The sequence below is a fragment of the Bos taurus genome, chromosome 19, assembly GCF_002263795.3.
Source record: "Bos taurus isolate L1 Dominette 01449 registration number 42190680 breed Hereford chromosome 19, ARS-UCD2.0, whole genome shotgun sequence".
In the NCBI taxonomy this organism is placed as follows: domain Eukaryota; kingdom Metazoa; phylum Chordata; class Mammalia; order Artiodactyla; family Bovidae; genus Bos; species Bos taurus.
The window spans coordinates 37584289-37611901 of record NC_037346.1 but is presented as its reverse complement, the minus strand read 5'-3'; the positions used below and the strand labels follow the sequence as shown (position 1 = coordinate 37611901).

The following is a 27613-nucleotide window of genomic DNA, read 5'->3' as shown; positions in this document are numbered from 1 at the left end:
CTTGCGCAGGTCTGAGGGTAGCGTTCCTAAATGTGGTAAATGGTCCTCCTCTCTTCCCCTTTCAACGATTGAAAACAAAACATTCCTCAGAGTTGGGCACCCAACCCACACCTAGGAGTTCCAACCGGCCTCAGGACCCACTCTCCCAAAGCGCGGGATGCGCGCAGGCCCAGTACACACTCTTGCCTGGCGAGCTCAGACCCCCACCCTCTCTGGAGGACTGTGGGTGGACGCTCTTGCAGAGCGCTTCTCGCTGCTCTGGGAGGGGAGGGGCGGAGCCAGCGCCGCCCGGGCCAGGGAAGCGAGGGTGGGGACACTCTGTCCCCGCTCTCGGTGGTGCAGGAGCGGGAGGGAGCAGCGGCCGCTCTGGTCGGCGGACGTGCTGCCTAGCAGTCCCGGAAGCGAAGGAGCGATGGCGGAGAGTCCGACTGAAGAGGCGGCGACGGCGACAGCAGGCGCCGGGGCGGCGGGCCCTGGGGCAAGCGGCGTTACCGGTGTTGTTGGTGTTAGCGGCAGCGGCGGCGGGTTCGGGCCGCCTTTCCTGCCGGATGTGTGGGCGGCGGCGGCGGCAGCGGGCGGGGCCGGGGGGCCGGGGAGCGGCCTGGCTCCGCTGCCGGGGCTCCCGCCCTCGGCCGCTGCCCACGGGGCCGCGCTCCTTAGCCACTGGGACCCCACACTCAGCTCCGACTGGGACGGCGAGCGAACCGCGCCGCAATGTCTACTCCGGATCAAGCGGTGAGCCGGGGTTTTTCCTCCCCCAGCCCCGAGCTCCGGGACTCGACCTTCCCCGCCCCCCCACCTTTCCCCACTACCACCCCCTCAACCCCCGCCTCCTCCGCGCTGCCCTCGCGGTGGCCCAACTCCAAGGCCCACGTCTTGCTTACCTGGAGCTTCGGGATCCAAGTCCTCTTTCCCCCCGCCCCACAAGCACCAAGCCCCTCCTAGCCTGTCCAGGTCCGACCCCGCCCCTCAGTAACCTCTCTTGAGCCCTTGGTCTCCAGTCCGGACACCCTCCCCCACACCACCCGACCTCCCGCCCGAAACCCGACCCTTTCGCGCTTCAGTAACACCCCCTCCCGCCCTCTGTACCGCCTCACTCCCCTCTTCCCCACCCGAGCCTTGCTAGATGCTGCCGGGAGGCCCCACCCAACGGTCCCCTGCGTCGTCTCCTCCCGAGCCCCGTTTGTAATACACACACAGCTTGCTTTGCCCGGGCTGAGACTCCAGGCCAGTCTGGGTTTTTCTTCCCGGCCTCCTCAAACCCCCTCCTCAGAGTCCCCTCCCCAAGTCTAGGTCTGTTCCCCCATATGCCCGCAGCCTTCCCTTGAACCACTTTTCTAGAATCCCAGAACTGTCTGCTCTCACACCTGTTCCAGGAACTCAAGCTTCCTTCACACCCAGCCCCCACCCCTAGTCTCACTTTGGCTTGTAATATCCCACTCAAGACTTTTGTTTTCTGTAGTCTTTCCCCTGAGTCATGTGATTTACTTTCTGAAGCCAATATACCCAATTCAAATATAGGAACAAAGGTCCATGTCCCTTCTGTGCTTATTTCTTGGGTGACTGGTCTTAGATCATATCATTTAATAGTTAATGTTTTTGCGAAATTGTTTAGCGTATAGTACCTATCACAGAGGAAAAGGGAATGCTTTTTAGTTACTGTCAATCCTGAAACCTGTTTGCTGACAACCAGATTCTCTCCCCATGCCCCCATCACAGTCATCCTCATCTGGGTAATCACATTCCCCACATTCCAAGTTCCTTCAGATGTTTCTACCTACTGATTGTTCTGAAAATTAAAGAGCATACTGTGTGTAAAGTACCTGGCCCAGTGCCTGACACAGTTTGCCAACTCCATCGAGGTTGCCACCACTAACTTAAATTCAGCATTCAACTCCTGTACTCCTTTGGCCATTTTCAGCCTTCCAATCCTAACATACCTCTCAGTTCTACCAATACTTCTTTTCCTTTATTCTGTTGCTTATTTGCACTTTTTAATGTCCCTGTGTATCCTCAGTTCAGTTCAGTCCAGTCCAGTCACTCACTCATGTCCTGACTCTTTGTGACCCCATGGATTGCAGCACGCCAGGCTTCCCTGTCCATCACCAACTCCAGGAGCTTGCTCAAACTCATTGCAAGAGCAAGTCCCTAAACTTTCCAACTAGAACGTCCTTCTGTAGATAGACCGTTGCTCACAACTGATCCATTCTAGTTCATGAGTTATGACCTAGAAGTTTTCTCATCTTATGTAGTAATGGTTACATGTCCTCTTCCACATTTGCGATTCTCAGCAATTTCAGAGGATCCCTTCCCCAGCCTGAAGACATTTGTACCCTATTAGTCTCCTGGGCAAAAAGGCCGTTATTGCTCCCTGTTAGCTCACTTGCTTCATGTAATCCACATGCCAACAACGATCTACTATGTGGTTTATAGAATTGGATTTTTAATGGAATTGATTAAGCCTTCCTAGTAACTGAAAAGTCTTCATTTAGCATTCAGGAGTAGTACCTGGGAATCTCGGAGGTGGGGAGTGAATGAAGTGCCATGTGGGAGGATGTGAGAGTAAATGGGATGTGGCTTTTCCAGGGTGACATCTGATGCCATCGGGATCTCTGAATTTTTTTCCCCCCTCTCACTACCCTCCCCCTGAGGAAACAATGCCCCTTTGATGATAATTTGCTCTCTGCTTGCCTGACAAGTACTCCCTCAGCTGAGATTTCTCAGCCAACAAGACAGTGCAAACATTTGTGGTACCAAGCACCACCTTCTCAAACCCTGGCCTCATTGAGGTGACAACTGTCCTGCTCAAGGGATTCCCCTTTTCTCTCCTCTCCCTCACTCCCTTCCACTTCCTCTTGGTGTTATACAGGGATATCATGTCCATTTATAAGGAGCCTCCTCCAGGAATGTTCGTTGTACCTGATACTGTTGACATGACAAAGGTATGTACCTTGGTGGGGTTTGGGGAAGTTGGGGCCATAAAGTTGAAAGAGCCTGAAAGAGAATATCCAGTTCACATCTTTGATTATACAGGTGAATAAATCAAAACTGCAAGAGAGTAAGTGGCTTGCCCAAGGTCACACAGTGAGGTGGAGCAGAGCCTTGAATAGGTTATTTGTTTTTGGGGTGCCAAAGGGTTCTAGTTGGCTTGGAAAATCCCAGTTTATGCCTATTGTCCAAGCCTAACTATTAATAGGGCTGTCTTTCCCTCAAAAATGGTCCAGTTTGGGTGATAAATTATATGAACATCCTATTGACCACCCAACTCTCCCCCTATCCTGCCATTCTTGACCTTTAAGGGTGGTGCTGTAAATCAGATGAAAAGATGGTTGGGGATGGGGCAAGCTTGAGTGAGCAGTGTTTGTAGTTGCAGGGCCTTGTTTAGGCTCCTGTCCTTACTGATCCTTTTGAATATCCCTTCCACCCCAAAGACCATTCCTGTCTTGTCCACACACAAACACAGAGAAAGCTTAAATTCCTCTGGCAAAAATACCTAGACTTCTCTGTCACTGATTACTCTATCTTAGAGATGAATTTTCACTTAAACTGATATTAGGAAGAAATTGGATTACCTAAATCTTGTGTTGTTTAAATGAAAATTCTATCATATAAAGTATCATAGAAATTTCCTAGTATAGAAGTTTCCACATGTTTAACCTAGGCAAGTCCAAATTTCTTACTGTAAGAAATTAGAGTAAAAATTCAGATTTGGTATTTTTTGTGTGTCTCTTTTGTTTTAAATAGGTTTCCCTTTAAATTGAGATTTTCCTTTTTATGTGGTTGGAAATTTTTTCTTGGGACATCTTGTCCTTAGTCAAATATCAGTGTTATATACTAGTCCCTGGGACCCCAGAGTTGATGTCATGTTGATACCATTTGAGCTTGCTATTCCGAAGAACTGAAGGCTAAAAGATAACAAAGGATGCCACCAGGACAAGGTGGGGACTATAGATGGAGGCATTGGATTGCAGGTTCTTTTTCCTTTTGCTGTTTAAATTCTGAGCAGACTTAAGTGCCTAGGAGCCTTTGCAGATGAAGAAATATAACTGAGTCAGTTAAGGTTTTCCTCCCTTGGAGAAGAGAAATCTTGTTTGATAATCACAGCTGGAGGAAGAGAATTTAGTTCTAAGTGCTGATTTTTATTATTATTATTTAAACTATGGTTTTGGGGGAAGTTCTGGGGATAGTCTGTGGCTCTGAGTGGACCCTGAGTTTCCCCATTTTTCTTTGTATCTTTCACACAGCTGGATGCTGCCTGAGCCACATCCTCTACAGTAGGTTTGATCCTCTGCAGAGGAAACAGATACCATAGGCCCCCATCACAAACCTCAGCTCTGCCCTGTGATTGGCGCTGTTGTTGTGGCCTCCGATCCCTTTCCTCTTTTCTGCTCATCTACCTCCCCTTTGTGCTACATAACTGGAGGGTGGAGTTGCATCGTACACGTTTAACCTAGGCAAATCCAAATATTCGTACTCGGTTAAAAAGAAGTATTGATTTCTTAAACATTGCTAGGATAATATTTTACAGGTGTGTGTGATATTTTGTATGTTGATGTTCTATTCGTTACATAAAATGCTGATCAGCAAAGTCCAAATGGAAAACATACTTTAAGGGACACTCAAGGGTGATTTTTGGCTAGATCCAATGTTCACCCTGGGCTCTAACTTTAGAATGTAACCCCTGAGTAAGATGCCACTCCACTGTAGTGGGGGTTCGTAAAATTCCAAAAATATTAGTGTGAGTGAGCACAGGCCATTGATTCTGCATGGTGAGGATATGAAATATGGATTCAGATGAAGGTCCTGCTTCTGGCGTGGGTAGCAAGTGGAAGTCAGGAGGGTTTGGGATGGGACATCACCTCACAATTTTGAGATGGGGTTTTATTTTGCAGATTCATGCATTGATCACAGGCCCATTTGACACTCCTTATGAAGGGGGTTTCTTCCTGTTCGTGTTTCGGTGTCCGCCCGACTATCCCATCCACCCACCTCGGGTCAAACTGATGACAACGGGCAATAACACAGTGAGGTTTAACCCCAACTTCTACCGCAATGGGAAAGTCTGCTTGAGTATTCTAGGGTAAGAGGAGACTCCTAAGTGGCCAAGTTGGTTGTCAGCAAATACTACTCTAGGCCAGCCTTTATCAACCAGGGTTTCTCATCTGAATCACAGAACATGGAAAATAATTGGAATGACTGTTTCCTCAATTCTTCCCTGGATGGTACTTGATTATTATCATTCTAGATGCAAAAAACAGAATTTATGATGTACAATGGATGCCTTAGTGAAGTGGTTCACCCCGAGCAGCAGTAACACCTGGAAATTTATAGCCGTACAGAATCTGGGCCCCACCCTAGACTTAATATATCAAAAGCTCTGAGGGTAGGGCCAGCAGTGTGTCTTACAGGCTCTCCAGGTGATTCTGGTGCAGACTGCTGGAGAACCACTACCTTAGGGCATCAGGGCTTAATTCTTTTCTGAGCAGGTTGAGAAAGGCTGCAGATCCTGTGCCATTCAAGGGTGTGAATGTCTTATTTCTGAGTTTCTCGTGAGTGGCTTTGGAGGAAGTGGTGGTGGTGATGATGATTATTATATTTTAACAACTGAATAAAAAATGTTAGATTGGAAATCATACCAGATATGAAATAAGTTTCGAGTACATTTTTGTTTCTAGGTGATGCCAAGATTTTGTTTCATGTAGTTCTCATCCATTCCCTTTTAATCACCTTTGGGGGTTAAAAATTCAGAAAGAAAATATCTTCTAGCATATTCTGGATTGGTCTTTTTAGTGTGATCTGAATTTCCCTGAGTCAGAGAACAAGTAAAAACTGAAGTTAAGAAAGTTGCCCAGACTGGTGATACTGTTCTCTTTCTTCCTGTCCACTCCAGTACTTTTTAGGTTTGTGTAGGGAAAAGGCAGCTGAAACAAACTTGGCCTCATCCCCATTTCTCTCAAATGTAGGGATATGTTCCATGATTGTGGCAGTGAGAAAGTCCTTTAAAGGAGATTGTCTTTAAAGAAGTCCTTTATCTCATTAGAGAATTGTCTGTGCTGGAAAGATGGTGATATGTGTGTCCCATAGTGGTAAGGAGATTTAGTTGTTGCTTCTGTATAGAAGCTGTTCTTGAGCATGTGTTTGTATTAAGTTTTCCTTCATTAGGCCAGTATAAAACTATTTTGAGCAAACATCAGCTCACAGTAGAAACGGGGGAAGTAAGAGGGTGTGGAGTAAAAGTGACACAGTATTGGATGGAAAGGAAAAGCAGCTACTCTGAATTTGAAAATTTGCCGTCAAGAATCAGAGGAGAATATTCCCATGCATACTTAGTTGTCCATTCACTTTATCACCATCATTCCTTTCCTCCTTAACTATAAAAAATATTGGGCTGACTTACAAAAGACATTGAAAGTTTACCCTGTTGACTTCAGTTCCCACATACTAGAAGCTTCAAAGAGTGTGATGTCTAGGGTTCCTGGGGGAGCAAAGCTGAGAAGAGAAGTTGAGAGGCACTATTCCTCATCACTTACTGGCCTTTTCTCAAGACCAGCAGGGAGAAGGAAGTGGCCAGTTAACTTGAACAAGCCAGTACTGTTTTAGGTTATGTTCAGCTTCCAGCTCAGGTGCCATCTCTTCTATTAATTGAGCTAAAACATAAATGTCTTTATGTCCAAGCTTCCCTCCTTCTCCCACCATTCCATCAGGTTTATGAAAGAGCAGTAATTTTGGTGTTTCTCTGTTGTTGAAGATGTTATTCATGTATTACTTTCAAATCCTCCACGCTCTCGGAGTGTCCTTTATTTCCTTTCGTCCTTTGTCAGAGTTATGTAGTCTTCAGAGAATTTGACGATCTTTGGGGGCTTGAAAGAGACTGGATCCCCAATCATCAGTCCCATCACATGGCCTCTATCTAACCGATGGCTTCACTCCCTTCTCTGCCTCTGTGCTCAACTTCTCTCTCCTCTGACTCCATCACCACCCATAAATAAATAAGCAAGCCCTTTGAGATCCATAGAGGTTAACATTTAGACTGTCTTTGGAGTTGTTCTCTTACCTTATTTCTTTCATTTTGATGAAGGGAACCTCCCCTGTCTACTGTTTCTCTCCTAGCCCTGAGAAAATCCCTTCAAAGTTACCATGCTTGCTTTACCCTCTTTTGTGCCACTTGATAAGAGGATTAGTCAGTTGACTGATTTCTGGTGAATGAGAGGAGATGGAGGCTGGGAAATTCCAGAGTATTCATAGTGAAGGAGAAAGTGAGTCACTCACGATGGTGCTGCCAGGCCCCAGGGCACTTGTACACTGGTCTTTCTGTGTGGCCTTTCCCGTCTCTCTGCCTCACGTGCTCCCCTCCCCTCTGCTGTGTTTTGCAGTACGTGGACCGGCCCTGCCTGGAGCCCAGCCCAGAGCATCTCTTCTGTGCTCATCTCCATCCAATCCCTGATGACCGAGAACCCCTATCACAACGAACCTGGCTTTGAGCAGGTAAGGCCAGGTGGGCCCAGCTCTGCAGTGCAGAATATTGAATATAGGGTTTTAAGAGATCTGAAAGCTCTGCTTGAGGGTTTTTGTTTCATTTTTGACCTGGCTCAGTCCAGTGTATTAAACTTGTCACTGTTGGAACTGGCATGTGTGTGTCTTAATAATGAATTTTTTTTTTACTAAATTACAATAACATTATCAAGTTATTTCCATTGACTTGGATTAATCTACCATGTGGAAGTTAGTGGAGTCATTTGGAAATTGATTTCCACATCTTCCTTGGAAGGTTGCAGCCAGTGGGTTCTTCTGTATGCCTCCATTCTCCAGTATCCCTTTAAGGTGCTCCCAAGTGACTGCTGCTGAGCCAGACTTTCTTCTGGAATCCTGAAGTACTGTTACCTACAGAGCCAAAGGAGCAGTTGTTGGCTAGAGCAAGAATATTTTAGTCAGTGCTGCCAAAGAAAAGGTGGAGGAAACTCATGTTTTCCAAAGGGGGTACCGTATGCCAGCCACTGCCAAACATTTATATGTAACTTCTCACTTAATCCTCATACTACCTTTGCAAAATAAATGTTATCCCCATCTTCAGCTGAGGTAGTTGTGACTCAGAGAAGTTAGTTAACTTTCACAAGGATGCACAGATCAGGATGTAGTCCCAGGAGCCCAAAGTTTTACATTATTCCAGAGACCCTTCCAGGGTTACTCGTGAGCACAGGAAAAGAATTCCACTGATATCTCAAAGGATAATAATTCAGTTTAGGTGATTAAAACAGCTTAATTCATTTTGAAACTATTTGAGATAATGTTAACATTGGTGATTCCTTGGAGACCTAAACAAAGGGAAATACCCTTTAAGAATGAACAAAAATTATGCCCTAAGCCATCCTTTCAAACATATAGTGAATGCAATTTCAGGAGTAGTAGAAATGGAAATGGACCCCATTGGCTAACCAAGGAGCTTATTTTTACGTATTGTTTGGAAATTCAAGATATGCGTGCTAAGTTGCTTCAGTCGTGTCCAACTCTTTGCAACCCTATGGACTGTAGCCTGCCAGGCTCCTCTGTTCATGGGATTCTCCAGGCAAGACTGGAGTGGGTTGCTGTGCTCTCCTCCAGGGGATCTTCCCAACCCAGAGATCAAACCTGCATCTCTTATTTCTCCTGCATTGGCAGGCAGGTTCTTTACCACTAGCGCCACTAGGAAGCCCATGTCACTTTCAAGACGTGACTTTTATTCTTTTTGTGTGTGTGTGTGACTTTTATTCTTAAGTCTACCAAACATTCTTGGTTCATTGAACCCTCTTGTCTTGATGGTTTTTCAGTTTCCCAGGCAGAAAGAAATGCCAGACTCTTCCGTTTGTTAAATAGTTAGGTCCAAATCACTTACTTCCTTCTCCGATGACTACAGTGACTTAATAATAGGATGTGTACACCTGTTGAGTGCCACACAACTTTTAAAATCATGGAATCAGATCACAGCCACCACCCTCATTTCTCTTCCCTCCTGTTTTCTTATGGTACTTGGTATTTATCAAAGTAGAGACTGAAAATCCAACTTCACAAAAATAGTATGTCATCAACAGGAATGTAATACAGGTCAGTATTAAAACTGAACTGCTACCTCAGGGTAATAGTTAGCATGGAGTTTGCACAAGTGTTGAATACTCTTGTTTTCCTCAAAAAGTTTATAGTATCCCACATTGCCCTTGTGATTTTTCTCTGATGCACGTTGGGAACTGAGATAGTAGGCTGAAAGCACGTTTCTCTTTCCTGTTCATTTTATGTTTTGATCAGGGCCAAGGCTCTCATTGATTGATGGTGGTAGGAGGGAGCAACAAGGGAAGAGTTAAAGGTTGGGATACCATGCTCTCACATTTTCATGTCAGCTCTCTAAACCAAGTTTGGAGTTTTTCTTTTGAAAATTTCAAGTTCTACGTCTGATAGATAACAGTTGATTCAGTGATGGTGGCACCAACAAGCATGTAAAGGAGTTAACCAGGAAGCATCCTGCTATCTATAGGTTTTTCAGGTTGAGACTCCTAGCGTCATTTATAACTTTTTGTCCCACCATTATTCTTACATATGGTTATTTCCCACTTAATCCTTTCTGCAAGGCTGTTCATTTCAAGCTTAGGGAAATTCGATGCATCTGGTTTGCTACTTATAGTCAAGTGATCCATAGCAGAGGATGGGTGTTGGGTATGCATGGGGAGAGGTGAGTGGTCTCACATACTTAGTTGCTCCTCATGTCTGCCATGTAGTGGGAAAGGTATCCTCATAGTTAATTTGCTTGGTTCATATACCGTATACTAATCTAAAGTCTCTTCCCATTGGGTTTTCTTTTTACCTGAATTTTATACTTGGATACTGTGCTATCTGTCACATTATAGGAGAGACATCCAGGAGACAGCAAAAATTACAATGAATGTATTCGGCATGAGACCATCAGAGTGGCAGTCTGTGATATGATGGAAGGAAAATGTCCCTGCCCTGAACCCTTAAGGTATGTGTAAAGAGAGCCCACTTGATACTTGGTATTCCTTTTGGAGATTTAGCTTGTTCATACCTTTGGGGCAAAGTCCAGTGGGAGATTAAAAGGAAAGATGTGGTTCATGCCTTTAAAGAGCAAGTGACCAAAGGGTTATCTAAAAGGAAGTTCAAAGAGTCTCAGTTTTGAGAGAGTGCCAGGCCTGATGGGAAAGATGTAGTCCATGCCCTCGGGGAACCCTTGTTTGATGAGGACCTGGACATATTAAAGACATGTGACTGTTACACAGCCAAATGAGATGTAGAGGACTTCATAATAAACCCATTTCTTAGTGTTCATGTCTACTTCTAGGTGTTAAAACTAGATGAACAATGAGTTAATGAAACAAACTTTTCTAAGATTTGAAGGGGCTACTTTTACTTTTTTAGGTTGATATAGGGTTCATGTGGCAACCCACTCCAGTACTCTTGCCTGGAAAATCCCATGGACGGAGGAGCCTGGTAGGCTGCACTCCATGGGGTTGCTAAGACTCGGGCACGACAGAGCGACTTCACTTTCACTTTTCACTTTCATGCGTTGGAGAAAGAAATGGCAACCCACTCCAGTGTTCTGCCTGGAGAATCCCAGGGACAGGGGAGCCTGGTGGGCTGCCGTCTATGGGGTCGCACAGAGTCGGACACGACTCAAGCGACTTAGCAGCAGCAGCAGCAGGGTTCATGTACAGTGTTTCAGGTGTATCTAGGAGAATTTTGAATAAGCTTTGGGATTAGGGATGGCCTCTGGAAAACGATTGGGCAAGTCATGAGTTGAGGTTGGGGTTCAGGTGATCAGTATTAACAGTCACTCCCATCTTAAAATCCTTAAAATCTAAGGGAAATAAACCATGGGCAGTCAGTGGAAAATAGAGAAAGTAATCTCTATTTTCTATTCAAAGATTTTTGTAGGAAACCAAATCTGGTCATGGGAACTCTAGCTGCTTAATTTGGCATTAAAGTTAGATGGTGAAGCGGTGGTGCCTTCCCCTCTTGTGCCTGACTTCAACTTCTCTGCTTGTTTTCTAGAGGGGTGATGGAGAAGTCCTTCCTGGAGTATTATGACTTCTATGAGGTGGCCTGCAAAGATCGCCTGCACCTTCAAGGCCAGACTATGCAGGTAACAACAGAGCCCCTGCTGCTAGCTCCGGAGACCTTACAACAGGCCATTTAAACCCCCCAACAAGGGTGATGTCCATATCGTCATAGCATTCAGAACCAAAAGGAACCTGATGCATTTGAGTCACTGAGACCCAAAGAGAGTGAAGCCATCTGGAGTTAGTTCTAGGTTCCTGGCCTAAAGTAGGTGCTCCTGAGTAGAATCTGAATCATTCTACTTTCTATCCTGGAACTCCTTCCAATCTTGGTGAGCAGTCTTTTCAAACTAAGAATATCAGCCCTCTCCGAATTTAGGGATCATAGAGTCAGTTATTGGAATTTCATCCCTAGTTCAGAGGGGTGCCAAGAGAAAGGATGGTTAGGGAAACATGGAGTGTGCAGTTGTTATTGTTGAAAGATTCCTGTTACAAGGATGGTAACCAGTTGTTCATTCTCTGCCAGAAATGTGCTTCTGCTTCCAGTAAGAATGTAGAATTCAGGCTTGTTTAAAGGACGAGGTTCTTATTAAACTAAGTTGTAAATAGACTCAAATATAAGCAATAGGTTGAGAATCCTCCTGTCCTAAAGGACCAGTCCTGTGTTTTTTGGATCCTTTACTTGCTATAGAAAAGTGGTGACTTGGCTAGGTGACTAAGATGTCATCAGGTTTTTTCCAGTTCTTTCTGGTCTGTGTTTCCACACACCCAACACCACCAGCCATGGGAGTACATGTCCTGTTTCCTCAGGTGCTCCTCAGAGATGGTAGTTTCCCTATATTTCCTTCAAGGACTTCCTCCCTGCCTGCCCCATTTAAACTCAGAAGACAGGGCAAGTTCAAGGTTGACTTGTTCCTGAAACTTTTCTAAGAGTACACTGAGGATACTGCATGCTGTAGCTTGTTCCCCATCAAGAATTCTCTTTGCTGGCATCTAGCAGTATTTCTAATAGTCTGTGAAGGAAAAACAATTTCTGATGAGGGAAGGGCAGGAAAAACAGCATCTGGGGAAGAGGAGAGTGGGTGGAAATGGAGCCAGTGATGAAAGGAGGAAGATTTGAGAAATTGACAGCTCCAGATTGTGTGAAGTTCAGCCTCTGGGGACCATAACCCTCACATGTGGAAAATGCAAGCTGTAGTCTCGAGACTGTGCTTTCCATCCACTGGCCCCAATCGTGAGGGTAGTGTGTGTACAGAAGTGTGGCCGGAGTTTATGTGGGAGAGGCAGGCGTTATGTGAGAGGAAGGAGCATATACTTTTTTGTAACTGCCAAGGAAAGAGGTCTCCATTTGTGTAAACTTTGGCCCAGCTACATTACTGCCATAATCCCTATTTAGCATTTTTAATTCCTTTTTTATATTCTCCACCCCATCCATAGTTATTTCTGAGACTTTAAGGACAGTTATCCCCTTTCCACATGATGTTTGGTGATCTTTGATCTTGAATGACAAGGACTGGCTGCTGCTGCTAAGTTGCTTTAGTCATGTCCGACTCTGTGCGACCCCATAGACGGCAGCCTACCAGGCTCCGCCGTCCCTGGGATTCTCCAGGCAAGAACACTGAAGTGGGTTGCCATTTCCTTCTCCAATGCATGAAAGTGAAAGTGAAGTTGCTCAGTCGTGCCCGACTCTTAGCGACCACATGGACTTCAGCCTACCAGGCTCCTCCATCCATGGGATTTTCCAGGCAAGAGTACTGGAGTGGGTTGCCATTGCATTCCCTGGACAAGGACTGGAGTGATGCCCAAAAGTCTGGACAGGAACGTGGTGACTAATCCCTGGGGAGGAGGGCAGGTTCTTATCCAGAAGTCAGAATTCCTGAGTTCTCTACCTGCCTGTGATCTTAGAAAAGTAAATTTCCCTTTTGAGTATAGGGAATGAAGGACAGTTTTTCCCTCGTATAGTTTGTATGAAAGTGAAGTATTAGTCACTCGGTCCAACTCTGCGACCCCCATGGACTGTAGCCCACCAGGCTTTTCTGTCCATGGGATTTCCCAAACAAGAATACTGGAGTGGGTTGCGATTTTCTTCTCCAGGGGATCATCTGACCCAGAGATCGAACCCAGGTCTCCTGCATTACAGGCGGACTCTACCATCTAAGCCACAGAGAACCTCTCATAGTTTTATGAGGTTAATTGAAAACATCGCCATACTTAATGATTCAGTCCTCGTCTTGAATTTCTCTTCTCTCCTCCTGTTAGTGTGTCCCCCTTTTGCATGTTTGCTTGCTTTTGGGGAATGCAAACACGTTTTAATGTTAGCCCAAGCCAGACCTGTCTGGTTGTTGAACATGCCACAATATTCCTTCCTCTTTCCCCATGCTCAGAAGTTGAGTGTGTACTTCATGTGGGCCTAAAGCTGTCTCTCTAGGGTGAGCCACCCAGACTTGAATCTTCCTTCCCGATTGTCTCCTTTCCCCCCCACAGGACCCTTTTGGAGAGAAACGGGGCCACTTTGACTACCAGTCCCTCTTGATGCGCCTGGGACTGATTCGTCAGAAAGTGCTGGAGAGGCTCCATAATGAGAACACCGAAATGGACTCTGATAGCAGCTCATCTGGGACAGAGACAGACCTGCACGGGAGCCTGAGGGTTTAGACCCTGCTTCCCTCTCCCCTCCCCCAACTCAAGAGTCCCAGCAAAGTCCCTTTCCCCCACCCCAGAGATGGAGAGGCACTGTGTATCTCCCTCCAAATGTGACGCCATCGTGCAAGATGGCAAGAACCAAGCAAGCTCGGATCCCAGGGTGTGGGAGAGGGGAGGCTGTTTCTGATCTGACCTCCTTGGCTCTCGAGCATCTGGGACTGTGTTCATCCCGAATCAGGGGCCAAGGTACCTATGCAGAAGCACCTAGGGCGAGGGCCTCTGGCAAAAAAAACAAAACCAACACACCTCTCCACAGGGCCAGCTCCTTAGGGACAGGTGGGAGATGGAAATTGCAATTCCTAGAGGGAGTGTTCCCAAAAGATTTATGGGGATATCTGGAAGGGAGCTTGGGGTGGGGGGCTGTCTGTGACACTTCAGCAGTCTGGGTGGTTGTCTGTCTGTCTGTCTGCAGTCTTGAAGCAGGGCTCCCCAGTACCCTTTTCCTCCCTGCCTCTACCCCCATTATTTCCCATGGGCCAGCATAAAAGTTTTTCCTAATTTATAGTCACTGTTCTAGACAGACCAAAGAGAAGGAACAGTGGTGGAGTCTAGGCTGCTGATGAGTAAGCTTTACCTAGCACCTGAGCACCTTTCTCCTGTGTCCCCCATTCCCTCACCCATTTTAGATTTAAGACAGAAGGCAAATGTGACTGGGACTGAACCAAGGTCGTGGTAAAGCCTGCACAGGCACCGTAAGAAGCTGAAAATGCCATTTGTTCCCACAATCACTGATTAGAAAAGTCCCCAACACAAGCAGCTGCTGTGTGTATGGGATTAGAGCCACTACGTAAAATAGTCTCTTTAACAGATTTTTCATTAAATACTAGTCACAATGAGGGTATTTCTCCAGGGGGTGGGATACAGAGAGGAGGCTGATGCTAGTCCTGTTGTATTTTGTTTGGCTGTCCTTGTGTATTCTCACTTCAGCCTGTAGTCTCACCTCCTCACTTCAAAGCCCAGGGAGTTGTGGGGAACGAGGGTAGCCAATGGCAGAGGGGATGGGGGCTGGGACTCTGAAGACTCCTCCCCTTCTCCACCCCCCTCACCTCCAGCTGCTCTGTCACTGACTGATGGGTGTTTCCCTGGCTGTGTTGCTTCTCTTATCTGTATTTAGCTGCAGTGATCCTTTAGCTGGTTGGCTCAGAAAAATGTGCTTTAGGTGCCCTGTGATACTGGGCATCAAGGGAACCCATCCTTCCCGGTTTTGATGTATTCTCCTGTACTTTCCAGATTCTTACTGTTAGGGCTCCCAGTGGGCTAACAGTGAGCCGCATGACACAGGGCCTCAGTCAGTATCCAGCCACATGTAAAGGGGAGGATACTGGTAATTCGTACCTGCTCTGCCCGCTGCTAGGGAGGCCTCTGCCTTGTGGATCATGGGACCTCCCAGGGGTGGGGGGTGGGAGGGTGGGCACAATGGAGAATGTCCTACTTGGGAGGGCAGGAAGAAAAACTGGACAGTAAGTGGGCTTGGGGGATGGAGGTTTAGCTTAGTACCTAAAGGCTGGGTCTTTTCACAAGGAGACTCAAAAAGGGACCCTGCTTCCAATTTTCCCTCTTCCATTCCCAGCGCTAGTACAGGGCTTGGAAGAATGCCCTTGGTCTGTTGGTCCAGTGTCATCTGTCATCCATTTAAGTGTTCCCACTTTCAAGTGACAATCCTCCTTGGCCCTGCCATGAGCAGAGCATGTCTGGCATACCAGCCTGACTTTTACGCCCTAAATCTTGAGTTGAGGAATATATATGCACAGGAGTCAAAGAGATGTCTTTATATCTGACTGTACATAAATGAATTTTTTTTTTTTCCTTTTTGGTGCAATAAAGTTTGTTTTGGCAGAAGGAGGAAGCGCCTGTGGGTGTGGGAGGGTTTGTGTAAAAGGAAGAATGTGATCATTTTGACAAACTTTTCACCTAGGCCTGAAACTGTCGGATAAAGATAGTGCTCATCGGAAGCCAGAAACTTGGGTTACGTGATATGGTGTGGAAGCAGGACTGCTAATGACAAGAAGTTTCCATCCATCAGAAATACAGTCCTTTTTTTGAGGCTGTAACTTTGGCAGGCAAGGAGAGGAATGCCACCTTGGTCTCAGTTGCTTCCAAAGAAATACCTATTCTGGAAGTGAACATGTCCTAAAGGACAGGCAGAGCTAGAGACAGGCTCAGACTATATATCCCCTTGGTAAGGGAAAGGTGTGTCAATGTGGATATCCCAAACCATTGGGTTTTCAGTTTTCTGACAGCAAACCAACCCTGGGGAATTTAGAATTAAAGACCATGAAGACAGAGCTTAACTTTGGCCACCCAGCTCATCACCTTCTCTATTCGCTATGGAAGGCTCTTGCTTTCTGGTACAGAGGCTTCTCTGGATTGACCATCTGTATAGGAAGACATTAAATATAAAATCTATTAACCTGTGCCATGCAAAGCTAGATAAAGGCAAGTGTGGGCTCTGGGGTTAGTTGGCCTAGGCTCTAACTTGAGCTCTGCTTAAGGTGGTAGGTGGCCCCTGTCAATTAAGATTCCTCACCTGAAAGGTTAGGGCACCTATTTGACATTTACCATTGTGAGGACTATATAAAAGGTATATAAAACTGGGTGTCTCACGGGTGTTCAATAAGTGATTCCCACCAATAATGCTAGAGGGACCTGGTGATCAGTATAGAAGGGAAAGTCAGTCAGGAATTTGAGAAATACTGTATCCACTATTGGTTGATTCCCCTCAAATTCCATTTTCTTTCCTCTAACAACCATTGACCTGTGTTTCCTTAACACTCACAGCCGAGTCTGCGGCCATAAGCTGGAACTTCTACAGATGAAGCTGGAAGAGGGAAAGTGAATGTTTATTGGCCTATTAGGGTCTGCTCATTTGAGATAAGGAACATCTTATGAGGAAGGGGTTGGAATTAACAGACTAGAATTTATGTTTCAAGGCTACAGAGACTAGACTGTCTTAGCCAGGAGACAAGACAGCCTTCATTCTAGGCCCGGCTCTACCGTGACCTTATAGTAGATGACCTGTGCAAGTCATTTTATATGTGCTCACTGTTTTCTGTTACTCAGGTTATCCTTAGTGGATAAACAAGGTTTTCTCCAATAAAAATGCAATGTGAAGGCACTTTAAAAAAATAATAAAGTAATAAATGAAGAATATTAGGGGAAGAAAAAAACTTGGAATTTTTTGGGGGGTTTTTTTTGGTTCTTTTTTAAAACAAAGTTGTCCAGGTTTTATTCACCACCAGCTCCTCCCTCTTCTCCCTGCCTGATGCTGTGCCCACTTCATTCCCAGTCAAGGGAGCGCTTCTCTGGCCTCCTCTGCTGTAATCTCCTGGGAGTAGAGGTCAGTGAAAAGAGCTGGCAGCCAGTAGTGGGCCTCCCCTGGGGCCTGCAGGTCCAGCCAAGCCAGCCCTTCCTTCAGCAGGTGTTCCTGGTGGAAAAAGGAAAAAGTCAGTTGAGAAAGGGGAGTTTCCACAAAGTAGGGTATATAACCCTCAAACCTATCTTGGCTTCAGTAGGGTTTTCAAACTAAATCTACAAGAGTGCCTTCACATATCCACACAGCCAAACTGGAATGATGTGTTTAACCTAGATCTTTTCCCCCTGTGTGAGAAATACTACCAAGTTGCTTAATCTGTGCTGCTGGGAAAGAGGATCATGACAAAGGGGGATGTTGTGGAAGGAAGGTAGGGCCACAGAAACATTTGCTACATGGCCTTGAGTAAATCACTAACTCCATTCCCTAAAACAAATGGAGATCACTAACTTTCAGTTAACTTACAGGGTAACAGACAGCTACAAGACAGGGAAACCCTTTTGGAAAAGTTAATGGAAAGTCTGCATTAGAATGGACTCATAGTTCCTGTAACTGGAAATATGCTCCAGATGGGTTGGTTTGACCCAATATTATTAAATGTTTATGTCATCCCCACTTCACAGATGAAGTTAAGTCTTTAATTTAACTGCCTGGGTAAGGATACTGAAAGCCAGGGCTCCTACATGTTCATGCTACTCTCTCTTCACACTAGTCTTTGGTTAGTACCAGGAAACTTGTATATATAAAACTATATATAAATGTACTAATTACAGAAATCTAATATCAGTTAATAATTCCCTTCACTCTGTATCCACTGCTAATTTTAGTCAAACCACATTAACCATCTGACCAGGCTCTACAGGTCATGAGAGAAGGTGTTGGTGACTCCCCAGTGGCAGTGGCAGGCTGGTTGTACCTGTGTGCCAGTGTTCGAAGCCCCTTTGTGAGTTCTACCTCTCTGTGCCATCTGCAGAGAAACACTGGGATTACTTCTGTGTGGTAGCAACAGCCTTCAAGGCAAGAAGTCAGCAGAAAGAAGCTGCAGCCCTTGCCTGAGTGGTACCTGTCTACCCACCTCCTCCCGTCTGGGGCCCATCTTTTCTCAACCATTCCAAAAGTCACGTACCAGCACTTGCCGCGCTCGCTCCGTCTCCCATTTAAGACTGGCCTTGATAGCACTGACAGTCACATAGCCATTTTTCTGAAGGAAGGAATGGGGACTGAGTTAAGTGTGTGCTTTCCCTTAGAATCCAGCATCTGCCCAGGGACAAGTAATTTATCCAGACAGTAGGGGGACCTGCCCTTGGGTAAAGCCTAAGGGAGCACAGAAAAGAATGTTTAGAGGTCCCAGCAGAGAGTAAGAAGTGATTTTCAGGATGAGGGAGGTAGGCAGACTGAGGTGCTCAGTCTTAAGTAGAATCCCTGGTACTAAATATTAATGTAGACTTTTATCAGCAAACTCGAGAGTATGGCAAAGATTCAGAATGATTAACTGATAGGAATGATGATCATCAAAACTGATCATAATTGAAAATAATTAAGAATTCAGCCCTTGTCCAGCCTCACCCGAACCATTCCCCAACCCAGAAAAGCCCCCTCCCTTGTTCAGTTCTAGTCTCCATTATAGCACTGAAAACGTGTCTTCCCTAAACACATGATAAGGATCTGAAGGAAGATGGTACAGCTTAAGGCACTATTAAGGAACAGGACAAAGACATCAAAAAAATCTGTTCACCAAGGATATTCAGTTAGTTGTCTGCATGTCTGTCCACTACTCCACTAGAATGTGAGCTCTTTGAGAGCAGGAACTATGTGGTACCCATCTTTATTTGCCCCTCCAGCCTGGCCCAGTGCTTTGCACTGTAGCTGCTCAATAAACATCTGCTAAATAAGCACAGGTCTGAGTAGTGCATCCGTTAGACAGTTTCAGCAAACGCATGAGTGATGGTGGGGAGGAGATCAGAAAATACCTTCCTAGACTGTCATGCACACACATGCACATGCATGCGCACACTCACACACACACTCTCTCAGAAGGCGCACTAGTACCTCTGCCAGCTGCAGCACCACAGTGTGATCCATATTGAGCTCAGCAGGAACAGACTGAATGAGGTAAGTGCCACCCACAGGGATGATGCTGAAGCCAGTGCCGAGTGCCTTTAGTTTCTTGATGGCCCTGATCAGGTCGTCTCTGAGGTGAGGAAGAGCTGCATAAAGATCCCTGGCAGACCAGACCTAGCAACAATGCAGTTTCAGCTCTGCCCTAGGCAGGATACCCTGATGGAAGACTCACATGTCTGTACAACATTTAACTACATTGGTAAAAAGGCAGGGTTAAAGTGCACCAAATGGTGCCTGGACATTCAAGGGAGATGGTAGAGGAGTCAGGCTTTCCATTCAGCAAGCCATTCCAACACCAGAGGTAAAAAAACATGCTTCCAGGAGCCCATCAGGACATGTGAATAAGCGAGCTGAACTTAATAGGGAGTAGTGTGAACCATGGCAAAATACAGAATGCTTATCCATTTGAAAGGGGGCAACCCAGCTGATTACTGCCATCTGGAAATTCAGACCCAGCAGTGTTCGATTTTCTGATTTCTTAGTTGACAATTAACTGAAATTAGAAAAGATAACCCACATCTGAAAATGTGCAGACCACATATGCAGTCTACATACTGATTAGCTTTTTTCACCTTTTCTCAAATTGGAGTCATGTATAAAGGCTAGTGAACCAGGGCCATTTAGACCCCATCTTCTGAGCTCAACTCCTTTCCCCAGCCTTTCTCAGTGCCTGCTCTAATCTCCTTGACCACAAATAATGTCAAGAGTATACACTCCCTCAAGTATGTTTATTAAAAAAAATGTGTGTGCATACACACACATTGACATATTTATGCATGCTTAGAAGGAAATCTGTCAAAATGTTTGATAGTTATAATCTCTCAGCTGAGAAACAATGGGTGGTTTGGTTTTTTTTATATCTCTTTTCAGTTTTCTAAAATAAAAATGTTTCTTCTGATCATAAAGAGGAATAAAAGATTTCTAAACTAACCTAGATCTACAAACAGTAAGGAGAAAAGATTTCCACCTGATTTTTAAAGACCTTTCTATACTCCAAGAGGTTGGAAGACAAAACCTACTGGCTGACATCCTGGGCGAATTTGCCCCTTCCTTTTAACACCTGTTGATGCAGTTCCTCCAAAGTTATCAGACCTATTGGAGAGGGGGGACAGAAAGCAGTTGAAGGATTACCTTTATGACTTAAAAAAGTCAGCATCATATCTGAAAAACTATAAATGTTCTCTTGACACCAGGGCTGTGTCTACAGCCAGTGATTTCTAACTGGTTTTAAGCTTTAAGACCATTCAGTATGCTTATTAAGATGACACCACTGGATGACCATTTTGAAGGTCACATTTTGGGTAGCACAGAGACTCCGTTGACATCACCACACCTTGGAGAAGCAGAGCAGGCCTATGGTTACTAATGAGAAAATCATAATCCAGACATATCATCTATCAGGAGGAAAGGCCTATTTTCTACCTCCCTATATGTTCTGTAACAACTAGGAGCTAAGCTTTCCTGACCAAAGACCTTTGGAGAATACAGAGAATCCTTGATGTTTACCGCTGGCCATGGAGACCAGCCATGAATTCAACTGCATGAAGCACTAATGTGCTTCTCAGGACCAAACAGCTTCTCAAGACCTTATTGGCCTGCAGACTGCCAGACTGGAAAGATCATTTTTCAAGACTTTTTTTTCTTTCTCAGAGAAACCCAAAGCCCAGTCCACAGGACTCCATTCAACCACCCTCACCTCCATTCCGGTGCTTCAGGGCCAGGCACACTTCAATAATCTGGACACCCAGCTCGTAATAGAAGTCTCCCACGCCTAGCATCTCAGACCAAAATCCTTTTCCAGCTAAAAGACAGAAAAACAACAGCTAGGTTATTCATTAGTTAACAACTTTTTCTTTCAAAGCTAGATTAAAACATCTACTATATGAGCAGTCTTCTCTGCCCAGTGTTAAGCCCTTCTGGACTCAGGATACTCAACACCATCTGACTCTTGGTTATTCCTACTAAACAACAGGTTCAGAAAGTTTTAAAGGTGGGCAATCTAAAAAGCAGTTCTATTTGGCTGATATCTCTGGCTCAGAGTCAAATACAATGGGATATATGGTCTAGACAAAGCTAAGAGTATAAGCAGACCTGGTATTCGAAAGTCCACTGGAGATATTTTATTGAGTAAAAAATGCAGGTTATAAAGTAGTAATTACAGCATAATCCCGTATATCTTTAAAAAATAATTTATAAATATGATGAAGTGAATATGATTTACTTTCTATGTCTAGAAAGTAAATATACCTTAACCATACTTTATCTCTGCAATAACAGGCAGGGTCAAAAGACTTCTTTCTCATTTTCTTTTATTTTCTTTGTTGACTGAAACACATACCACTTTTATCAAAACTAAAATTTTTTTTAATAAAGGGAAAAAAGTCATAAAAAAGTTTTAGAGCACGTCATTCCAGGGAAGATCATGTACACTGTCCACTCAGCCTGCACTCCAACCTCTCCATCGTTCCCATCAAACTGGACATTCAGTTATCCTGCTAGGTACTCCCTATCCTGCTAGGATCTCCCTGTAAGCCTTTACAGAAGATGTTCCAGCAACAGTGATGACAACTAGGTGAGCTCTGTCCCTTAGCAACCCTAGAACACTGTACCCCTACAGATTCCTTACAGGCCAGAGGATCCACGCCAATGGTGGCACACATGTCTTGAAACTGCACCCGGAACTCAGGATTCTTCCGGATCTCCTGCTTGTGTTTGCTGGCAAATTCTTCCAGGTTGGTCTTGAACATGTCCAACTGCTTTGACATCTGCAGGATGAACAAAGGGAAGGTTAGGGGCAACCCAACCAAATGATAACTAAATGCCAAGAGTAGGTCCCCGGGCCAGTGGCACAGCAAAGGCTGAAATAACCTACTGTCTTCAGGACTACCATTATACTGTTAACTGTTCCCTTCCTTTTTTTTCCTGCCTCTCCTTCACAGTTCTGCTATAACAGAAACAAGATGCTGTAACGTTGCTTCAATTCTAAAATACACATTTTTTTCCCTACGTGTTTCTGTTCTAAAGTCAGTATGCATCTAACAATTTTTTCTTTCCCATTCTTTCTTTTTTAAAAAATTTCGTATTTACTCATTCGTTCACTTTCTTCCAGTTTTATTGAGATAAAATTGACTTATAGCACTGTATATATGGCATTATATGGCATAATTATCTGACTCACATACATCATGAAATGATCACAGTTAAGTTTAGTGAACATCCATCATCTCATACAGACACAAAATTAAAGAAATAGAAAAAAAACGTTCTTCCTTGTGATAAGAACTCTTAGGATTTACTCTCTTAACAACTCATTATATAATATGTTGTAAGTGCTTTTCCTTTTCCCGGGGGGGTGGGGAATGTTATTAAACTGAAGGACCTACAAACGAGGACCTACTGTATAGCATAAGGAACTCTACTCAATATTCTATAATGACCTATATGGGAAAAGAATCTGAAAAAGAATAGATATTGTGTAACTGACACAACATGCTGTACATTTGAAACTAACAGAACATTGTAAATCAACTATATGCCAATATAAAATAAAATCATTTTTAAAAATCTAATGAAATTAATTGAAGATGCACCTAATAATCAATTTTGCAGCATTCACACAGTGGGAAATCTTCAGCAACTGACAGAAAAGCTAGATAGGGGAGTAAGCAAGCCTGGCATGAATCAACATGTTGTTGAATCTCTGGGTCAAGGACCTCCTTGAGGATAACCCTGGATAAAGAATCTCTGAGGAAGGGTTTTGAGTCTACAGTCTACCACATTACATTCTAAAGCTACATTCTTTTTAGCTTCAGGGGCTATTCTGATTTCCTATTTGCATTACTCCTCTTTCCCTAATTAACAAAGCCTATCTTCAACCCACCAAGAATAACCACTCCTGGCCCAGCATCTCCTCTCATTTTCTCCTATTAAAAATGTGTATGTTGTTATAGTCACCATTTCCAGTTGATCTCCCTCTATGACTGGGACTTTTTGAAGAGCACAGCCTGTGTCTACCTACTTTCCTCAGTTCAAGGGCCCCATTTCCCTGCCGTACTGCCTCCTTTTCTTCACCAGGAAAAATAAATGAGTACACTAGAGAGCATGTACAGAGAAGGAAATACTAGAGAAGGAAACTGTAGGAACCACACCCTCATCACTGTCACACACTTCTGGTACACACCTAGATGTGATGGTGGTGGGTGCCAGAGGTTAGGCAATATTTCCATGTTATTCTTTGGCATTTAAAGTAAAAACTCAAAAGACCCAAATCAAAGACGCGCCTAATAATCAAATTTGAAGCATTCACACAATAGGAAATCTTCAGCCACTGACATGGCTTAAGTTTTCTACCACTTACTTACCAAGTGAAATCTTCTACCACTTACTATCTATGTAACCTTGGATAAAGCACTTAACACCTCAGCGCCCTCAATTCTAAACTGCAAAGAACAGAGTTCTTTCTTGATAGAACTGTCAAGAGGAATGAAAAAGACAGCGTACCTAAAGAAAATGGACATATGCCTGGGATGCTGAAAGTAGGTAATCATTCAAAGATGTCAGCTATCGTTGTTATTAGCAAGTCACCTAAATGATCTGAGCAGCACAGAAATCAGGATTTGCCAAATACTCTATTTTTGGTTGATTCAGACACTCTGGTTTATATCAGAGGGGTCCTGCCCAGCCTCGTGGGATCTCTCTTGCTACCTGGAGCCCTCCAACCTACTCACCTGGGCCAGCTGGTCCTCAGCCAAGACAGTCCCTCGCTCCTTGTACTTGGCCTGTCAGGCAAAGAGACCAGGATGAGTTGAGAGAATGGATGCTGGGGGCTCCCACTTGTATCGCTTCCGCAGAAGTATGAAAAGAGGAGGGTCTCGCAAATGGTTTTTCTTAGGGAGAGGAGGGAACAGACGACTCCCTTGTAATCAAATTGAGGGGCGTGGGGAAAAGGACTGATGGGTCTGGGGATGGTGCCATTCCAATCCACCGGAAGCTGGAGAAACTCAGCTCCCCGGGATCCGAGAAGCCCGCGTCAAATTCTTTCGGCAGGCTATTTGAGGGTATAGAGCTCTGCTCGGAGAGATTTGTCTCTCGCGAGTCAGAGGTGGCTGTGGGTCCGCCTTCTTCCCCTCACCTCGGCAAGCTTCTTCTTGGCGATGGCGCCAGCTCCCACCCCACGACGGTGCATCCCCGGCGTGGCCCGCGGGCCGCCCCGCTGCCGGGACCCCGGGTCTCCACTTCCCGGGATCCGCCACCGGCTCCCCGACGCGGAAGCGCGTGTCGTACGTCATCTTCGCGCGACGGAAGTTACGTCCCGACTTCCGGCTGCGGGGCTGATATCGCCCACCGCCAGGGGCCCAGCGGCCCCGCCTCTTGCGCCGAGAAGGAGCTGCAAAACTGCGGCCGGGTGTTCCCACCCACGTGTACTCCTCGGATCCTCTTAACTTCCTGTGGCCGTCCTCAACTGCCACCCCAGCTTCCAGGTGGAGGTCCGCCACTGCTCACTGGATGTCTGCCGAGTGCCGTACGCTGAGTTGGATACCAAGGATTCCGTATCAAGCATACAGCAATCCATTCTATGCTAATAGGGTTTACCTTTTGGAATCATTCAGAGCTTCTGACTGGGGAATGCCTTACAGTTAAGAATTTGGACTCTGAAATTAGTTTATCTAGCTCGTAGCTTCCACTACATATGATCCAGTTGTTTAGTCTCTTTAAGTGAAGTGAAGTCGCTCAGTCGTGTCCGACTCTTTGCGACCCCATGGACTGTAGCCTACCAGGCTCCTCAGTCCATGTAATTTTCCAGGCAAGAATACTGGAGTGGGTTGCCATTTCCTTCTCCAGGGGATCTTCCCAACCCAGGGATCGAACCCGGGTCTCCCGTACTGCAGGCAAGACGCTTTACCGTCTGAGCCGCAAGTTGTGTGCTACTCGCAAGACCCCATGGACCATAGCCGGCCAGCCTCCTCTGTCCAAGGGATTTACTGGAGTGGGTTGCCATTTTCTTCTCCAGGTGAATCTTCCCCACCCAGAGATGGAACTCGTGTCTCTTGCATTGGCAGGCGGATTCTTTATCGCTGAGCCACCAGGGAACTTCAGGCAAATACCTTAATCACTTGTGTTCCATCCACAGTTGTGAAAGAGTAATACCTACTCATGAAGTTATGAGAAATAAGCCAGAAAATAAAGAACAAAGCTCATGAATATCAGCTGTGTTTGTTATTCATCAGGTCTGTGATACAATCAGTTTTCTGTGTGTTTAGAAAGCTCCATATGTGATTTCCAAGGGCTTTCCTTGTGGCTCAGATGGTAAAGAATCTGCCTGCAATGCAGGAGACCTGAGTTTGATCCCTGGGTCAGGAAGATCCCCTGGAGAAGGGAATTGCTATCCATTCCAGTGTGCTTGCCTGGAAAATCTCATAGACAGAAGAGCCTGGCGGGCTACAGTTCTTGAGATTGCAGAGGGAGACAGGACTAAGCGACTAACACTTTCACTTTTTTTTTTAAAGTAGGTGATTTCCATAACATTATTGAGTCTTGCAAAGGAGGAGCCAGTAGAGGTTTGGAGGAGCCAATGGAGGTTTCTTAAATCAGAGAGTAGTAATAAATTTTTGTTACAGGAAAATTAGTGACAACCTAGACTTAATTTTTGAGTCAGTTGTAGCAGTCCAAAGAAGAAATGGTAAGGGGGGAACTAAGATGGTGGCCTTAAGGATAGCGAGAATGGGACAAATTCAGAACATATTAAGGTGGGATGGTAAAACTGATGAGATGGGGGCACCAAGTGAAAGTTGCTCAGTCGTGTCTGATTCTTTGTGACCCCCACCGACTATACAGTCTGTGGAATTCTCCAGGCCAGAATACTGGAGTGGGTAGCTGTTCCCTTCTCCAGGGGATCTTCCCAAACCAGGGATCGAATCCAGGTCTCCCGCATTAACAGGCAGATTCTTTACCAGCTAAGCTACCAGGGAAGCCTGAGATGGGGGCAGAGTGGGTGGGAAAACTTAGCAGAATGTTCAACTTCCTGGCTTAGGCAACAGGGTGGTGCCATTCAGAGAGGTAAAACAGACTACAAGATGAAGTTGAGAAAATAACTGAGTGGTTTTGAAAATGCTGAAATTGAGGTTTATGTGACATCACAGGAGAGATGGCCAATTGTCATTCAGATATACTGAATATCTGATATTCTGATATATACTGAATATACTGATATTCAGATATACTGAATATTCTGTCAGATAGACTGACAGAATTTGAAGTTCTGTGCAAAGATATGGGCTGGGCTATAGGTCAAGGCAAAACCATGAATGTGACTAATGTTACCAGAGTGTTTTCAAGTAAAAGGATAAAAAGAGGACCTGAGGGACTTCCTTGGTGGTCTAGTGGTTAGGAATCCACCTTGCAAAGAGGAGGATGCAGGTCCATCCCTGTTCAGGAACTAAGATCCTAGATGCTGCAGAGCCACTAAGCCTTTTAACAAAAGAAGCCCATGGTGCCACAGTGAAGACCCAGAGCAGCAAAAAAAAAAAAAAAGAGGATGGGAGCAGGGACTTCCCTGGCGGTCCAGTGGTTAAGACCCTGTGCTCCCAATTCAGGGGGCACAGATGGGGGAACTAAGATTGTGTGTGCCACACGGCACAGCCTCAGGAAACAAAGAGGATGGGAGCAGAGATAGGTGACAGGATATTTAGTTGGCATTTGGGGCCTTGAGGGATGGTGGAGCATGAGCCCAAAGAGTCTAGGTCCCTGAGGATTTTATGGGACAAGCTGTCACACCAGCCCTAGGCTACCTGCTTCTAGGTAGAGAAATAATGCTCTATCGTGCTAAAAATATTCAGCACTGTTATTTTGTATTTTCGTCTCTTTTGAAGCAGAATGTAATGTTAATGGGTTCAAGGACTAAGGCTGAAACAGTTATTCAGGCTATCATAGTCATACCTTTAGGTTCATTCTGATGCATACCCTCAGATACTGAACATAGATAACATAAGCCCCCTTAAACACAAACTTACTTTCACAAACACAGATTTGTCCCCTCCAACACATATATTTGACACTCTTTCATATACACGCAATCCTCCATTATACCTACCCACCCCTGACTATGAAAAACACGCTAACCTCATACATACACACATTGATTTTGAGCTCATATTTTCATACTCTTACTATACCGCTGCTTAACACAAAAGACTCAGTCCTTTAGATCCTCACTGATGCCATCTAGACACACTGACCTCATTTTTCACTCTGTGACTCCTTAACATGTACAAACTGACCCCCTCACTCACACTCATTACTTCAGAGAACTGTGGTGTTGGAGAAGACTCTTGAGAATCCCTTGGACTGCAAGGAGATCCAACCAGTCCATCCTAAAGGAGATCAGTCCTGGGTGTTCATTGGAAGGACTGATACTGAAGCTGAAACTCCAATACTTTGGCCACCT

General features: G+C 45.2%; 2 protein-coding genes across 3 annotated transcripts; one reads left to right on the top strand and one right to left on the bottom strand.

Moving 5' to 3' along the window:
• The first annotated feature begins 397 nt into the window (after nucleotides 1–397).
• Nucleotides 398–15658, top strand: UBE2Z (ubiquitin conjugating enzyme E2 Z). Its single transcript, NM_001205486.1, has 7 exons — nucleotides 398–735; nucleotides 2870–2942; nucleotides 4893–5080; nucleotides 7374–7485; nucleotides 9873–9985; nucleotides 11032–11122; nucleotides 13521–15658. Exons 1-7 carry the CDS (start codon nucleotides 413–415, stop codon nucleotides 13689–13691), a joined length of 1071 nt encoding a protein of 356 aa, NP_001192415.1. The 5' UTR covers nucleotides 398–412; the 3' UTR covers nucleotides 13692–15658.
• Nucleotides 15494–24453, bottom strand: SNF8 (SNF8 subunit of ESCRT-II). 2 transcript variants are annotated; one of them, NM_001075211.1, is given in 8 exon segments: nucleotides 15494–17163; nucleotides 18176–18250; nucleotides 19099–19240; nucleotides 20190–20262; nucleotides 20867–20971; nucleotides 21797–21935; nucleotides 23898–23948; nucleotides 24302–24431. In NM_001075211.1, coding segments are annotated over 8 exon segments (777 nt in total). In that variant the 5' UTR covers nucleotides 24356–24431; the 3' UTR covers nucleotides 15494–17025.
• Nucleotides 24454–27613: the final 3160 nt, after the last annotated feature.

What these genes read in the sequence shown, in the direction of transcription:
- SNF8 (XM_059877839.1), bottom strand. Translation starts at nt 24,355, where the DNA reads ATGCACCGTCGTGGGGTGGGAGCTGGCGCCATCGCCAAGAAGAAGCTT. An exon ending in CCAAGAAGAAGCTTGCCGAG is followed by an intron (nt 23,949 to 24,301) that starts GTGAGGGGAAGA and finishes TTTGCCTGACAG; the next exon opens with GCCAAGTACAAGGAGCGAGG. An exon ending in TTCGCCCAGGATGTCAGCCA is followed by an intron (nt 19,241 to 20,189) that starts GTAGGTTTTGTC and finishes TCCTCACCTCAG; the next exon opens with AGACGACCTGATCAGGGCCA.
- UBE2Z (NM_001205486.1), top strand. Translation starts at nt 413, where the DNA reads ATGGCGGAGAGTCCGACTGAAGAGGCGGCGACGGCGACAGCAGGCGCC. An exon ending in TGTCTACTCCGGATCAAGCG is followed by an intron (nt 736 to 2,869) that starts GTGAGCCGGGGT and finishes GGTGTTATACAG; the next exon opens with GGATATCATGTCCATTTATA. An exon ending in ACGAACCTGGCTTTGAGCAG is followed by an intron (nt 7,486 to 9,872) that starts GTAAGGCCAGGT and finishes GTCACATTATAG; the next exon opens with GAGAGACATCCAGGAGACAG.